This window comes from Alternaria hordeiaustralica (assembly GCF_023758085.1).
Source record: "Alternaria hordeiaustralica strain BMP 2776 chromosome Unknown scaffold_20, whole genome shotgun sequence".
NCBI lineage: Eukaryota > Fungi > Ascomycota > Dothideomycetes > Pleosporales > Pleosporaceae > Alternaria > Alternaria hordeiaustralica.
In genome coordinates, this window is record NW_026056792.1 from 360,148 (window position 1) to 377,326 (window position 17,179).

Sequence of the window (17,179 nt, forward strand, 5' to 3'; positions counted from 1 at the left end):
CAAAACTGGGTGGTCTGTAATAGCCTTGGCTTGAGGCAAAGCGTCCCATTGATCAAAAGAACGCAGCGCAGCAATCATAGCTCCGGAACGAAAAGCCTCAGCTTCCAGTTCTACCGCTTTCCACTTTGACACCTTTTGTGCCACAACTTTCTTGGATGCGTCAGGTGGAAGTCCTAGAATACGAAGCGCGTTCTGACGATGATTTGAGAATGAATCGTGTATCCTGACGTATCCATCGGCTGCTTGATGAAACCCACCAATAACTCCCCATGGGGGCGATGCGGCTTTTCCATTGAGAGTATAGAGTCGCTCGGATTTGAATTCAACGCATGCATGCTCTGCCGGAACTGTAACGCGGGGCATTGAACATCCATTTCGATGAGACCAAAAGAGGGCTGCAACAAGCGCGGACGCTGCAACGGTTGACTGCGCGAGAACATCAACTCTGAATGAAGATGGTAGGCATTCTCTATCGAAGGGCAGATCTAGCGAGTCGAGAGCTTCCTGTGGCAAGTCTAGCATCTTCCATAGGAGGGCGACAGAGCTAACCGCGTCGGAATTAGTGGGCTCCATGCAGAACAATGACTGAAGATCTCTGGAATTGACTTGATGCATCCAGGATCTAAACGGGAACAAAGTGTGCTAGGTAGAGGGCACTTGGGCAGGTGGTAGAGGTCCAGGCAGGAGGAAGTCAGCGCACCGAACCACTAGGATGACTGGCAATACATCGAGCTAGATAGGACAGATGATCGGAAAGACAGGACGGAGATGGAGTAGACGAGAGATCATGGCTGCATTCATAGCCGACAATTGCCGGGCCCCATTACGTAAGCGAGCCATGAACTGCGACCCTTGACAGACGGCGGTGTTTGTCCAAAAGCTTCTGCCATGCACTGCCATGCAGACGTACAACATCGTTGCATCGCAGTCTTCGTCGCCAGCATGTTTTTATTCACGCTCACTACCTGGCGACTGCCGCCTCACGCGTCGCGGCCACGTGTATGTAGTGAGCGGCAGTCCATGTGAATACCTAGGTAATTGTAACTTAAATTCGAGGTAGTAACATATAACGAAGACGATAGATTCACGCTCGTGGATGATTGCGCCCTGAAATTCTCAATTCTGGAGCATCTTTACTATGCGCGGTGAGCAGATTTCATGCCAGATTGGTACTCATACGACTAGATTCTACGTGCATTGATTTGCTTTCTGGTCGTTAAATCAACGTGGCTATCTACGTAGCATCTACTAGGTAATGTCTACACTAGAGCGGAACGCGTTCGCGGGCGTTGCAACGAAGCAAGCAGCCGGTATTCCACTCCTACAACATACTTTGTGAAACGATAACGCCAAGGTTCATGGCCCATTTCAGAAGCAAACGAACATGGAAGTTTGGCTTGACAATGTGATGATGCATGGACACAATAAGAAAATGAAGGACCCCAACACGAACGATGAGTCAACAGAAGATGTTTGGGCTAGCGCTAGGTTACAGCCCATCATAGAGGAAAAGAAGTCAGAGGACCTCTAGAAGAATGAGATTAGTCAGTTCTAGACACTGTCTAGTGGGCAAGGAGCATGAGATGCTAAAGAAGTAGTGGAGAAGTCAAGCAGTTCGCTCTGTGGTGCTCAAAATCAATAAAATATGCGTAGATGAAAAGAATATCTCGTCCGGAAATAACGTGGTTCTTGACCAATGGGTATCCTTGAGGTAGGCACTTCACTCTGACGACAAGCGACCTTGACATTATTTCCAAGTATTGAAGCAAACATGACTAGCATTGCTTGTCGATACTCAGCTTCGGCATGACTCTTTGCGAGGTTACGAGACTGTGAGAAGGCTTGAACACATGCTGACCAATCCTTGAGGCGTCCACTCGGCATACCTGTCATCCCACCCTTTTTCAACCCCACTTGAGCAAGTCATCGAGCGGATGACTCCGTCTCTTGCCTCTCGCAATCGGGAATTTCTTGGCATAATTTTGCATGTGCGCTTTGTAGCTAGTTGTAATGAGTGGCTGTTGGTTGGATTATCCCAACCTTGCATACAATACAGCTAATGAGCGAATGTGAATTCAAACTACTAAGAAAGAGACTTGAGAGCACTTCAAACATTGAGTGGACAAAACTTTTGAACTGCTAACTACCGTTCCCTAATTAAAACGCCATTTCCTTGACTGCAAATGCAGCCATATTAAACCGACCACCCACAAGTGCAAATACACATACATAGGATGTAAGTACCTATTTAAGCACTCCCCGCAACTTCACCGAACCACTGCCTCAGTGCCCCAGCCAATACGCCCGGTAACTCCCTCACATCCCTCACAACGAGATAGTACCTGAACGGGAACTGCTCCATGTACTTGTATCTCACAATTTTGCCCTCAGGCGTGAACACAGCAGACTGTAAATCCAGGATAGAAGTCTTGGCTTGATCCTTCACTGGCACAGGTGGCTGGGCACCAAGGTTGTCAGATGGCACAGGTGTTGATACCGACGGAGCGGTAGCAGAGCTATCGATGATGATGAAGACGATCATCACACGCTCTTCTTGCGCTTTGCGAACGAGACGTTGGATTTCCGCGTGATCGTCGCAGAGACCATCACTGACAATGAGCATTAATTGCCAGAGATCTTCACCCGCTGAACTCGATCCGTTCTGTCGCGCATCCTTGAATAGCTCCAAGCTCTTATCGACCAGACCCCGAACGTTGGTCTTTTTGGCGTCAAAGCCAAATTGCTCAAAGACACGTACACCGGCTTCGGAAGTGAAGGGCTTGTCAAAGTCATGCGCAACATTGACTTCGTCGCCAAAGCCTACGACACTAACCTCGCCAACTTCTAGCATCGAAAGCGAGCGAGTAACAAGCGTAAGGGTCTTGAGTGCGAGTCCGCTGGCTCCGCTGTCGGCCATACTGCCACTGTTGTCCAATGCGATCATGACCTGGTAGCTTCTCTTGCTTGGCATGCTACGTCGCAACCAAATCTTGTCGCGTTTATAACCTGATGCGATGTAGGGAATAATGCGCTTGAGGTTGAGTCGCTTTCCTGTGCGGAAGTCTCCACGAAGCTTTGTAGCGAGAGTGGGTGCAAGGATAAGGCGGAGATGCTCGGTCAGCTGTTGAGAGAGCGAATTTGTCGAAGCTTCGTGCGCAAGCCAGAGGGCGCGTGCAGAAGTGGGATCTATGGTATTTGGATCGAGGTGCGTAAGCGAGAGCTGGGCTTCGATGTTATCAGCAGACGACGTCGTAGACGAGACATCATCTTTGAGCGATACAGCATCGGCCATGTCTTCATCTTCTTGATCGGAAAAGGGTCGTGGTTCGCCGACGAAAGCCTGAGGCTGGCCTTCCATCGCATTCGACTGCGGCTGCTGAGCTTCTTGGTCTTGGTCTTGTTGCTGCTCAGGCTCCTCCATATCAAGGTCTTCATCGGCACCAGTCCTCTCTTCGTCTTTGTCATCGGGGCGGGATGGCAGCTTGTCCTCCTCTTCATTCATTGGCAGAGCCATATCGTGATCCAACGTCTTCGCTTGATCCTCAGTTGCGGTGCCCAATGCTTGCGTATCAGCTCGCTGTTCTTCGTCACCAACGTGCTCAAAGTCCGCATCAGCCATGTCGATCTCTTTATCGATTTGCTGAGCTTGAGTCTCATCCATTTCTTTGGCGTCTTGAATCTGCTTCTGCTGGTTGTACCACTTCTCGAGCACATCGCCCAGTTTCTTGAAAGACTGCGCCTCACGAGATTCCTCAGGTTGGTCTCCCTGTCCTCCAGCATCTGGCGCCGCATTTTGCCCAAGTTGACCGTCCTCAGTTGTCGGTGCTTGTTGCTGTTCAGCTGATTCGCCTTCCTGGCCATCGTCTTGGTTTGCAGCACTGGCAGATGTTTGATCATTCTTGTTCGTGTGAGCTTCTTCATTGGCTTCTGTACCCGCGCCGGCTTCGGCATTAGGATCAGCATGATCGGTGTCTTTTTGCTCGCGAGCCTCATCGTCCGGCATGTTTTCATCTGGAAGAGGAACAGCATCGTCATCGTCCATCGGCTCATCACCCTCGTCTTCTTGTCCTTCTTCTGGCTGTTCCTCATTTCCAACATGACCGGCTGTTTCTTTTTCCTCTTCGTCTTCCTGCTCTGGGCCGACATCTTCGTCCATGGTATCTGGCAGTGCTGGATCAACTTCTGGCTGCATGTCTTCTTCTGGCAGATCATCTCCCATGTCCATGTCACCAAGATCATCATCTTCCTTGCCTTCGTCATCTTGACCGTCCATGTTCAAGTCTTCTGGCAGTTCCAGTGTCTCTTCCTCTTTCGCATGCGGATCCATCTGCTCTTTCTCGCCAACGCCAACGTTCTCATCCTGCTCCTCGCCTTCCGTCTCCATTTCCTCGTCTTCCTCGCCCTCCTGATTATCGTCCTTCTCGTCTTTCTCGTCTTTCTTTTCGTCCTCACCACTCTTCTCCTTTTCCTTTTGCTCGGAAGCAACTTGCTCGTCTTGATCTTCAGTTCCCACATCTTCATTGCCTTCTTTGTCCTTCGCGTCGTCTTCCTTGCCACCATCGTCCCACATCTTCTCGTCAACAGCACTCGGGCCGAGGTCGTCGACACTGCCAACCTCACTTTGTGCATCATCATCTCCTTCCTCGCCAGACTCCTCGCCCTTATCTTCTTTCTCTCCCATCTCTTCCGTCTCACCTTCCATCTCTTGCTCGCCCATATCGACAGCATCTTCTTGTTCTTCAATACTGCCCTCACGTTCACCCTTCTGCTCCTGTGCCAGATCCTCGAGGTCTTCATCGTCTTCAATATCTTTGGAGATGTCTTCGGCACCTTCACCTTCGCCGAGGCCAGTTCCAGATTCAAGCTTATCGTCCTTGCCCTTCTGGGGATCGTTAGATTTCTCGGGAGGTTGACAGAAACCTTCCGTGCCAATCTGGATGAATGACTTCGACAGACGATGCAGTAGATTCGCAGTCGTTGCATGAAGCACATCAAAGCGATTAACAATGTACTTGTGCGTCGCCACATACTGATGTAAGATTGGCTTTACGCATGCAAACAAAGCGACGATGACTTGCAGATTGGCATCTTCGTGTAGGTAATGCATCCTTTCGAGGAGCGTTTGTAGGGCTTCGCTGATTTGAGGAGAATGCAAGCCGACAAGCGCAGCGGCGAGTGCTTGTTCCTCCTTGAGGAGCCAGGACGTATCGTCTGTCGAGGTCGGTATGTCTGCCATGGCGGCCTCCACATCTTGCATTGAACCAAGGACAAGATCCAGAGAAGCGAGTACGTCTCGAGCATAAGACTCAACTGTTATGCGAATATCAATTAGAGATCTGACAGGATCGGCAGCGGGATACGAGAAAATGAATGGTTCAAGGTGCAGAAGCACTGTCTTTGCCATGTCGTTGTTGTTGACGGATGCGTTGAACGCCCGCTGAAGATCGGACAAGAAGGTTTTGACGGTGTTGTTGGCTTCTTGACGATCGATGGACTGGACTTTGAATGGGAGCTTCGGCGACTGGTCGTATGCATCGGCAAGGTTTGTAGCAGTACTGGTCCAACTGCGCATTTCATGAATCAATGCATCGAGCTCACTTGTCTTCCCGAGCCTAGCCTGAGCAGTCACCACATCGGCGGCGGTCTTGATCATAGCAGCAAGCCACCGAAGTTGCGGCTGTACAAAGCCTGAGACATCCACATGGTCGGAAACTAATGTAGCTTGACCGGGCGCCAACTGGCAGATGCTATCAACGAGTGACACAGGTGCTTTGATCTGTTCAAGACTGAGCGTAGCCTTGCTCAGCACACTGCGCTGTCGGATACAGGCATTTAGCAGGCCCTCTAAGTAGCCAATGCTTCTTGCTACGTCGTTTGGAGTCAGGTCACCAGAATGTTCTCTGGTAACCGCGCGAACCTGAGGCATGAGGTTGAGTGCTTTGTGGAGGTAGTATTCAGCGGAACGTCCGGTCATGTTACCTCCCTTGACCAATGGAATAGTAGAGAGTATTGTCGAAAGCTCATCTTGCTTTGCTAGCGTGTCCACACTTAGATTCGAGTTAATACCCATCCGCCGCAGCTCCTTCATCGTATCGGCGTAGAGCTTGCGCTTCTGGGTCTTGAGGTGTTGTACGGAAGTTTTGTTCTCTTCCGTGAGCGTCGTGGGTGTCGCCTTTTGCAACTCAAGTATAGAGCTTGAGATCTCAGCAATGAACTCGGTGATGTACGATGCACCGTCGACAGTATCGGCCTTTGGTGTTGTGAGATCGCGCATCATCGAGACTGTGATAGCAAGATTCTTGAAGCGAGCAGGCCTCTCATCCCAGCCTGGAATGCTCGTTGCACAAAGCTGGAGTCCTTCGTAGCTGGCAGCAGTACTAGCAGTCTCCAAAGAGACGTCTTGTAGCAGGTGATCTCCATCAGGGAAGCCAGCGCCCATAATCCCAGACACAGGCCGACTGAGGAGTGCCCTAAATCTGCGGACTAATTTAGTCAACTTGCGATGATTGGCTTTTGCACTCTGCTTTAGGACCTCAATGTTGGTGTCTTTCCAGCTTGCAAGCTTGATTACATCGGTCATCTGCTTCTCTAGAGTTTGACGACCCTTGGTAAGAGCGTCATGCACGGGCTTCTCAAGGCGCGAATAGTAGGCGAGAAAATTGTCGAGTGCATCGTGTACAATCTTGAAAGTGCCAAGGTCTTGCATGCGCATGCTTGTATGTTGGCAAAGCTGTCTTAGAAGCTTTATGCGCTGCTCGAAATGTCCAAGCGTTGTCGACTCAAAGAATCCCTCCAGCGTTTTGAGCAGATTCTTGACGTGTGTACGTAGACTCTTCTCATCTTCGCTGCACTCTGATGCGGCAATGATGGTCTCATATGCCACGAAGAACCAACTCTTCGCGTCGTCGCGATACTTCTCCTCTTCCATGTCGAAGAGTCGTGCCCAAGTGGTGAGCTCAAGCTCTCTCCAGCTGACGAGGAGATTGGTGAGATCATCGTAAAGGTTGGCCGTGCTATACTCTTTGCTGGCAACTCTCTGCCATTCGTGCATGTATGCATAAAGTTTCTCAGCCTTCGTGATGAACTTGGCCACAGGATCAACATGTCGAAACTCGAGGGTTTCGTCGCATGTGCGCAGAACCTCCGAGAGAGTGGCATGTTCTGGCCAGATATTACGAATCTGGCGGTAGCGCGTCTGGATACGATGAATGAGCGTGATGAGACGCTTGGCCTCTGACAGATTAGGGTCAAAGTAGAAGTTATAGGTTCTCGCTGTGCCAATAGTCGACAGTGCGTTGACCTTCTTCTCAAGCACCAGGTATATGGTTGGCAAAGCATCTTCGTGTTTGCTATTGAAGCCCTTACCACCCGATATGCGGTTCACTTCAGTCGCACACCACTCTAACAATGATTTGATAGAATCTGAGGCATCCCGGTCTCCGCCAAAGAGTTCGGCATGAATGTTGGCGAGTCGGACCGCATGATCCCGTGAGTTAGATGATAGTCGAGCTGAACTGACTACTTCTCCCTGATCTTCGTCATAGTCCGGAAACAAAGTTGGGTCCTCTTCGTCTGCGTCGTCGTCCAGCCCACGGTACGTATACAAGCTGGAGTTTTGGGCCTCTTTCTCTTGGTCTTGGAGTAGCTTAGTCTTCCAGTCGACGTAGAAGCTAGCAAACAAGTCATGAATCAGGGCTCTAGCTGGTGATGTCGTCATGGCCGCGGGATCGGTTTTTATGAGTGTGAGCAAAGAGTAAAGGGTATGCCACCTTATATCGATAGCGTGTTCGCGCTGCCGTAAGCTCTCGTGCATGGACTGCAATGTCAATTCTGCCTTCTCCATCGGCTGAGTCCGCCCGAAGAATGGCGTCCTCGATGACATGTATGCTAAACTTCTGCTGACACTGCTTTCGACCCTCTTCTCTTCTTCTCTCCGGCCTATAGTGAGGCCAATTTGTAGGCAAGAGAGGAAGCCTACTGCTATGTCTGTGATGTCGTCGTATTCCCGATATCCTTCGGTGAGTCTTTGTGTGATGCGAAGGATGTTTTGCTGCAAGGTGAGATCACGAGCAGCTTCGTGGACGGACATTGTTCCGTTCAAGAGAGGCTGTGTAGTACTCAGTAGGTTTGTGAATTCGCCCTGTAGATCGTCGAGCTCGGAGATAACGGGGCGGACGATAGCCGGGACAGGCGGCTCTTGACCCATAGCATTGACCGCCTCTTCGATCCGACGGATGCGGAAACTTGTCGCTTCTCCAGTGAAATCGATTTGAAACTGTCTCAAAGTGCTGAGGGTATGCGAAAGAGAACTCTTCTCTGCGTTGAACATATCGCGTTCGATCATAGGCCGTAGCGCGGGATCGTGCGGGTAGTTTGGGACATACAGCCGCAAGCCTAAAAGGCCTAAGTGAGTCCACGCTGCAGCGTCAATATGAGAAACAGACAATGGATTGCAATGTGCGATCCCGTCCTCTAGAGCCACTCGATAGGAATTCGGGATGTCCGCATCCGGAGATATTGCGACTGAGCCTCCAATCGCCGACCCCATAATCATACTAGAGTGCGATGCGATAATCTCGTGGTAGATGTCCTTGTAGATCATGTCTAACGCAGTCACCTGGCCCTGCGTTATGTGACAAGCGTCTAGTGACAGCTGTTGGGAGAGAACCTGTAATTCCGTTTCGAATCGGTCGAGCTGTGCTAGCTGTACTTCATCGACAGCGTGGAGCTTTGCAAATATGGCAGTGTGGAATCGGCCTTGTAGTACCATAGCGTTTGCTGATTTGCGCGTCAAACCAAGATGGCGATACAGTCTTGTGAACTGTTTCGATCCATGCTCAGATCGCTCGAATGCAAGATTCATGAGTTTCGTCGCTCGCCTGGCGAACAGGGCTGACCGTGCCCGCGTGGCGACAACAGCTGAGGTCAGACCTGATTGTCTGCTCGTATCGATGTCGTGGCGTGTTATGTCTAGGAACTGACAGAGCCCTTCAAACTCGTCTTCGAAGTATGGAGTAATGAGCATATTATCTTCCCCGATTGTCTGCTCAAGGTCATAGATGGCCGCACTCAGACCCGCGATGAGTCCTTTGGCATCAACTTGGTTCTTTCGAACGAGCGTGAGGGAACTTGCAACCCTTTCGCGTAATTGTATCATCTCATCTACGTGCAAGGTTGACTGCCACATGATCGCATCGAGCCGATCGGCTAAGCTTTCGAGCTCCAGAACAGCGCCCAGCTGAGAATGAGTTGTCGGTGTAGACGGTTTGAATACTCGCCAGATGTGTTCCATGCCCAGGCCAGTGGTTAACTGAATGTCAGATCCAAATGCAATCATCTGCTTAGCGAGTGTAGTACTCAGGGTTCGTGAGAGAGAACCCGACTCTTCGGTCATGGCAGGAGTTGCGGATGTTAACATCTTAAGATAAGTCTGGAACGTGGCGCGATCGAACGTGGACGCCGTGGTGAGTCCGTGGAAAGCCCAGAATAAGGTTCTCAATGGCTTCAGGAAAGCAACGTCACGATGGTGAGTTTGTTGAACTGTCGCCGAAAGGCCATCCACAACTTTGACAAGACCCTGCCAGTACGCATGGAGGAACGCCGGCAACCTTTGCTTTTCTTTGCGTCTTTCAAAACGAGCGGATGGAAGATCCTGGATAGCGTGTTGCATCTTGTGAAGGTCTAGCATGATCTCATACATCGACGCACTCCAGATGCTCGTTGCATTCGATCTTTCGGTACGGCTCAGAAACAGCTCGTTACCTAGAGGATGATAAGGGCGAAGTCTCATTGACTCATCATCATCAAGCAGCTTGTAAACCGCTGAGATATGCGTTGCCCACGTGCTTTGCAAGAATTGAGCATGTTGTGATATACGGTGCTCGAGATTTTCTTGAGCCTCTGCGGATAATAGTTGCGTGGTAGAATGGCCGTTGGCTCCGTTGAGTTCGACAAAAGAACTTGACACGAGACCTTGCCGGGCCTGCTTAGTGAAACTTGCCAACAGACTAGAATCTTGGAGTCCCAGATGCTCGAAGCGGTACTCCAATGTTGTTGGCAAATTCTCTTCTTGTTCTTGGAATTGGCGATACCGATACATGACGGAATCAAGTGGATACTGCACGACCGGTCGATCGTCTTTAGAAGCTTCATCGCCAGCCTCCAACAGACATATCTCAACGGCTCTGTTTCGCATCGCTCTTGACAGCTCGCCATACTTGGAATCCATTGTCATGAATACTCGGAAATTTGGATGAGGGCGTACGATGCGTGCTTCTCCATCGTCTGTAGAGTGTTCGTTGATCGAAAGGTAGCCGTTAGGCTCGAGTAGCGAGTTGAGTCGATCTAGAACAGCGCTTGAGCATAGATTTGCATTATCAAGAACAAGCCAGTTCCCTTCTTCGAGCGAGCGAATGAGAATGCCGTCGACCCATTGGAAACGCGCGCCGTCGATTTGTTGGCTTGAAGCTTGCAGTGATGATTGCAGCTTTTGAGCCAGCTCCGTTGCTTCGGGGCTCAGCCCCGAAAGCAAATCAAGGAAGTGCGCGACATTACTGTTGCCATGTACCAAAGACCCAGCCTGAAGTAGTTCCAACATCTGAAGATGGATGGCTAAGGGCTGCATGCTGGTCGCAATATGTCTTCGGACGAGCTGTTCCGCCTGGTGTAGACATTGATGCACCTCCCTTGTCGGATCCAACTGTTCATATCCGCCAACGAGGTCCATAGCATCGACATCAGCATTCATAGAGAAGGTGATTAGGTCTGCGCCGACGTAGCCTGCCAGCTGGCTGATCATAGTAGTCTTACCAGAGCCGGGTGGGCCCACGACGATTATCGGCCAATTCTGCTTCACACTGACCAGAAGAGCTTCCATTGGTCCCAGCCGCGAGGTCCGAAGGGTCGACATGGCATCCGCACGTGCAACTGAAGTGTCGCGCGGTAATAGACCGAGGCCAACTTGTACTGTCATAGCGCTCAAGCTGTGAAAGAGACTTATGCGAGGTTCGTGAACCCCATACTGGTTCTCAAACAGCTTGCGAAGTCGAATGCGATCGCCCTCTGTGCGGAAACGCTGGGTGAATATAGTGTCCAGGAAATCCCGCGCTGAACCCGGGAAATCTGATGAAGTGAGAAGTTGCAGCCAGCGCAGTGTGTCGCGTAGATTAAACTCCCAAGGTGCGCCAAGATTACCAAATGCGCGACGGCTGACAACCTGCTCGTCCAGGTCTGCCACGAATCGGATAAGTTTTGCGACTTCTTGCTGATCGATTCCAGGGAATACCTTGTTACAGATGAGCGTCAGGTCTTCTGGGCGGAATATGTCGGCATATACGACGGTGAATCGGTTGACGAAGGAAGCTGGCAAACCCTTACGGCCACCGCCCTGGTGATGCGGATTCTGGGCTGCGAAGACTCTAAAATCTTGATGTTTGTGAAAGGTCTGGTCCAACTCAGATATGTAAACTTCGCCGCGGTGATCAAGGACCGCGTTGAGGCCTTCAAGTACTGACTGGGAGGCCAGGTTCATCTCGTCAAGGAGTACCCAATCGCCATTCTTCATTGCTTTGAGGAATGGAGCGTCACGCCAAGCGAATGTACCGGCGGCTCCCCCTTCGACAGGCACGTCCGATCCGAATAAGTCCATCAGATCTGTCTGCTCAGATAGATTGAGACGTGTCAAAGGTTTGCCAATCGATCTGGCCAAGGCAGTGACTAGCGTAGTTTTACCTACACCGGGGTTTCCTTCCAACAGGATTGGTTTTGGAAGTTGTAGTGCGCGAACTATCCGCATCGCGTTGGAGCGAGTGGTGGGTGCTTCAAGCGCAAAGTTGGACGCCAGCGAGGCTACCGACGAGAACTTGGGGATGGAGAAAGAGCCTAATTGGAAAGAATGCTCCGTATTTGAGATGTCAATGGCGGCGAAGTACATAGGTGCGACATCTTGACCCAATAGCTTGCTCAGGTGATGTAGACATGTCCTCTTCTCATCATCGATAGTGGATGCAGAAATAGCAAGTAGACCTGCCGGGTTGGCACCAAGTGTGTCAATGAAAACCATGGCCGCACCGTGGGTAACTCCAAATATAGGATCGCCGTTTTTCGAGTCGTTGACGAAAGACACCCATGCTAAAGTATCACGGACAGATATTGAAGAAGCAACAGAGGTGTTGTACTTGTCATTGAACCATTGTGAGAACGAGACAATAGCTTCAGCATACTGAATCAAGCTTGGTCTCAGCTTCGATCGCACAATCTCGAGGATGTCGTCGAGGTCGGACATTGCTGGAACCCAGATCTCTGTGAAGCGGTTTCGAAGGGCTGGCGAGAGCTCCTTCTTACCGTAGTCTCCACCTGGGTTCATAGTAGCAAGAAACTGGAACCCATCGCTAGCTGTAATCATGGAGTCCACCGGACCTTTCTCTGCCAGCAAAAGGGAACGCGAAGGCTCGAGAACGCTGTTCAGGCGCTCAAGCACTGAGTCATCAGCTAGCGAGATCTCGTCCAGAAGAAAATAGTGGCCTTGCTTCATTGCGTACACCAAGCTACCATCCGCCCATTCAAACAAGGCACTTGCCTTAGCTCGACTGAATTGTATAGATTGGCGAAGCTCATCAGTGATTGCACTGGGTGAGTCATTAGTGATGTTGTCGTAAAGCGTCATAAGCTCTTCGAAACCCAGCGAGCCAGGGTCACCCTGAAGGCGTTCGCCCAGAGTCTCATGGAGTGCTTCAAGCACTTGCTCTCTTACTGATTCCTCAATAGCGGCCCGGTTTCTGATCGGTCGTTGCGCACCAATCAAGTCTCCAGTTTCAGTGTTCTGGTGAGCATTGACGATGTGGAGTCGGTTGTTGAATTGCTCTGCGAGTAATTGGCAGACAGTCGTTTTTCCGCAACCAGTCTCTCCGATAAGTAGAACCGGTTCATTGTTTCGGATAGCATGTGCAACAAGAACCGATAAGCGACGCATGGCGCGGGTCCAAACGATATCAGTGGTGACCATAGCCATACCATTGCCAAGCCCTTCGATGTTCGATAGGCTGTCAGATCTGAACAGTCGCTCTTCGTCTATCGTCACCCTCGGGCCCTTTTCGCTCATCACGGTCTCTAGAATCTTCTTGACGGCGACTCGCTCATCCTCTTTGCGCACGCGTTCAGCAAGAAGCATGTAACCGTTGTTGGCTAGGTCTTGGATTGTGTCTGCTTTGCGCTGAGCCCATCTGAATAGGTCTCGTAGTGTCGCAAAACTCTTCTGCTCAAAGATACGGTTCTCCTGTCGAAGTGTGGAAAGCTCCCGATATACCTTGACAATCCGCTTGCACCATGTTTCCGGAATCATGGTACGGCGATGTAGAATCTCCGTCAACTCTTCTACCGGTATGTCGTCGAAGTGTAGCTCCAGGAAACGATTACGGAAAGCTCTTGAAAGCACCTTACGTCCTCCGTAGAGACCAGCCGGGTTCTGTGTGGCGAAGAGCATGAAGTCTTCGTGTGGCCGGACGACCTCTTGTGTTTCTGGAATGAGTAGCTCTCGGTTGTCATCGAGCAGGCGATTCAAAGCTTCGAGAACATCTGTAGGCGCGAGATTGAGTTCGTCCAAAACGATCCAGTGGCCCTCACGTAGAGCTCGTACTAATATACCCTCTTGGAATGTGAGCTTTCCGTCAAGTCCGGAGATGTACGACCCTAGGTACTCTTGCAAGTCGGTGTGCTCATGGTTGTTGATGCGAACGAACTTGTTCCCTGATCGCTTGGCTAGGTACTCAATCATACTTGTCTTACCGGATGAGGTAGGGCCTTGGATCAACACTGGGTACTTTCGTGTGGAAGCAGCTCGAATGAGGTTGTCCATGTTGCGCTGAACAAAGGGGGTGATGATGTAGTGCGATTGCTCCTCCACATCATGCACACCCTGTCGGAGCCAGTAATGGCCCTGTCTGACGTAGCCTCGACCATCTGATGGTTGCTGAAGTGGCTTTCCGAGCTCAGCCTTTACGGAAGTCTTTTGCGGAAAAAGATGCTTGGTAATAAGCGGAGCGATCAGGTCTTCTGAAGCCTTGCCTAGGAAAGTCAAGAAACTCATGTGAAACCCTTCATACAGAGCCCGACGGAGAGTACAGAGCGGCGCAATATCCCTGGCGTATGACAACGTCCGTGTCAAAGTTCGCAGGCTGAAGTGGGCTTTTTGATCTGCGCCATCGACGAGCATGTTCGCTTTCGCAAGTTTTTGAATCTCAAGGTACAGAGTAGTGACATCGCGTGCTATGCGCACGATTGCTGGATCTGTTCCGTCTCCGCCGAGATATTTCTCCACGATGTTGCGCAAGCTCTTTTCGTCACCGTCTGGACTCTCGACGTATAGCTCAGTGAATCGCGATCGGATGCCCGGTGGGAGGTCCTTCTTGCCTACATCGGTGGCCGGATTCATCGCAGCGAACACTCTGAAATTGGGATGTGCGACCACACGTTCGACATTGCCAGTCTCGGTCAGGAGTATCGATGGGTTCCCATCTGGGCCGCCGCCCAAAAGATCAGTAAGCGCCTCTAGTGTGTCCGAAGACGCCAAGTTGATCTCATCAAGCAATACCCAATCGCCATTCCTAACTGCCTTGACGATATTGCCTTCCAGGAAAGAAAAGGCAAACGCTTCCGAGCCACTAGCAAGCTGCGCCTCCAAGTCGTGCAGATCAGCTGCAAATTTCTCCCATCTTGCTGTCGGGAAGTTGGCAGGTAGCGAGTCCATCTTTCGCTTCTTTTTAGGCTGACCACCATCAGGATCCGGAGATGACGTTTGCGATTCGTGTGATTTCCTGGCTGCATCAACCATCTTCAGAGCCTCGCGCCACAGTGAACAAACGCGCTTCCAATCGCCCTTCGCGACACGTTTTCCGAGCATTTCGATGAATCGCAAGTTCTTCTTTCGTGAGAAGGTGGTATCGAAGATTTCATCAAATTCGTCCTTGAGTGGAATGACAAGGCTGCGTACATTGACAGGCTTGAAGCCACCCAGCAAATCGCCGCTCTCGCTTTGTTGTGACAAGTTGAAGGCTACGAGCTTGCGACCAAGCTGCTCAGCCAGATACTGGATGCAGGTTGTCTTTCCAGTGCCCGTCTCACCCACTAAAAGAAGCGGTTCTTGACGATCGACTGCTACGGCCACCTTCTCAAGCAAACGTAGGGTGTAGTCATTGGTTGAAAATGGCCGTGCTGAACCCGATTTCTTAGAAGACTTATGCTTAGACAATCGCGCTCGTCCAATCTGAATAGTGCCGGATGATGTAGTCTTGGAAGGCACCTGAAGCTTGACTTCGCGGTTCCTTAACAAGTGGTCTCTGCGCTGAGGGTCGATGTGTAACTCTTCTGCCACACAGGCCATGACCTTCGAACGCGCGCCTTCGGTACGCAGACTTCCCGCAAAGCAATCGAATGCCTCCATGAATATGTCGTCCTTTTGCGCGTTGCTGAATGATGCAGCCTGTCCAAGAAGTACCGCGATCCGGTCGCACCACTTGAGTAAGTCTCGTGGTGTCATGGCTCGAAGTGATGTACCATTCTCGGATGAGAATTTGGGATCTGAGTACAGGTCCAATAGCCGTGCATAGACCTCCATGATGCTGGAAAGATGCTTCTGCAACGCAGGATACTTTGCGTGTATCACCTGACGGAACTCCTCTAGATGAGGCATCTGCACTGTGACAGATTTCCAGAATCGATGGCCAATCATGTTCTGACGGGGTATGATCTCCTGGCCTCTTGGGTTAAGGGTGCTTCGCATAGTGGCGATGATGCGGAACCCACGCGCTGCTCGTATGGTCTCTCCTCTGCTGGGTATGAGTAGTTCACCGCGTTCTATGAGGGGTAGCAGCGTGCTGATAACCTCGTTTGGCGCCCGATCGAGATCCTCGATGAAGATCCACCGGCCTTCCCGAACAGCGGTAGTGAGTACTCCTGCGCGCCAGCTAAAGGTTCCCGGCTTAGCTCCGGTAGTGTACATTCCAATCAGTAGCTTTGCGTCACTTTGTTCGTTCAAATGAAGGGTAACCATTCCGTCGAGCTTGTTGAGCTGCCATGCGAGATGACGCGTAAGAAGAGTCTTGCCCGAGCCCGCGAGGCCCGTGAGTAGAATAGGGCTGGACCCAAGAAGTCCATGAGCGATCTTCTTTAGGTTTTCCTCTGTGGTGGCTGTCGAGACGAGCTGGGCAGGCCTCTCTTGGGATGGGCTTCCGTCCAACCGAGGCAGTAGAACACCATTGACGTTGACTGTATACGGCGATAGGTCCTGATATAAAGCGTTCGCGTACGTGTCTATCCCGGAAATCTCCTGGCCAATCTTGCTCTGTAGATGTTTCCACCTCTTCTCTTCCCAAAGCGACAAAAAGCGGTAGTCGATGTGCTGACCTTCCCATGGCCCCTCGATCTCCTCCTCTCCAAGGAATCGCTTGATCATTTCTTGGGTCGCAAAATCCGCCGTATGCGCGTATAAACAAAGCGTCCGTATGGCCAGGTACCGTACAACGCGACTCGTGTGCTGAGACAGGCGCTCCAAAGCAAGCGGTCGTACATAGTTAGTGAAGTTCTTGCAGTCGTAACTGACGAGTCGGAATGTTCCAAGAAGAACTTCGACAAGATCAACATCACTGGTAGCGCTCATGATTTCGATCGATGATATCGATCCGATGATTGGAGAATCAGAAGTATGGGCCAGAAATCGTTCCACGTGCTCCGCGAGGTGAGGCGCAAGTGGTAGTAATCGCCCAAAGGCCGCCACTTTCGCGTCGGTCTTTGAGCCAGACTGTACCCACCGCGCGCATAGCTCTGTGAGGAGACTTCCATGCTGAACAAGAATGTCGTCTGTGGATTCGGGCTTCAAGGCTTCCGTGGCAAGCGTGTTGATGTCGACCATTTTACCGGACTTGCGGGTATTGATTCGTTCCATTTCTGCAAGGGTGGGGTTGTGATAGGACTTCGGGGCGCCTTCCCATAGTTTCGACGCTTCAGTATGTCCGGGAGGTGGTGTTGTGGCGGTGATGTCTGAAGGCCTCGAAGTTCTCTAACTTTTTTGCGGGTCTGGGAACGCGCCAAGACGCCAACCCAATTAGTCGTAATCCGCTCCGCAAAATCTCATGATGGCAGGCACGCCCGCAACGTACAATCATCACCATCGATTCACGCCTTCCCC

At 51.0% G+C, this 17,179-nt stretch overlaps 1 protein-coding gene across 1 annotated transcript; it reads right to left on the minus strand.

Moving 5' to 3' along the window:
- Positions 1-2,248: 2,248 nt before the first annotated feature.
- J4E84_008220 (uncharacterized protein) lies at positions 2,249-16,936 on the minus strand (the record flags this gene model as incomplete). The annotated part of the gene is made up of 1 exon (XM_049390797.1): positions 2,249-16,936. The coding sequence occupies one exon, from the start codon at positions 16,934-16,936 to the stop codon at positions 2,249-2,251; it is 14,688 nt and encodes a 4,895-aa protein (XP_049241504.1).
- Positions 16,937-17,179: the final 243 nt, after the last annotated feature.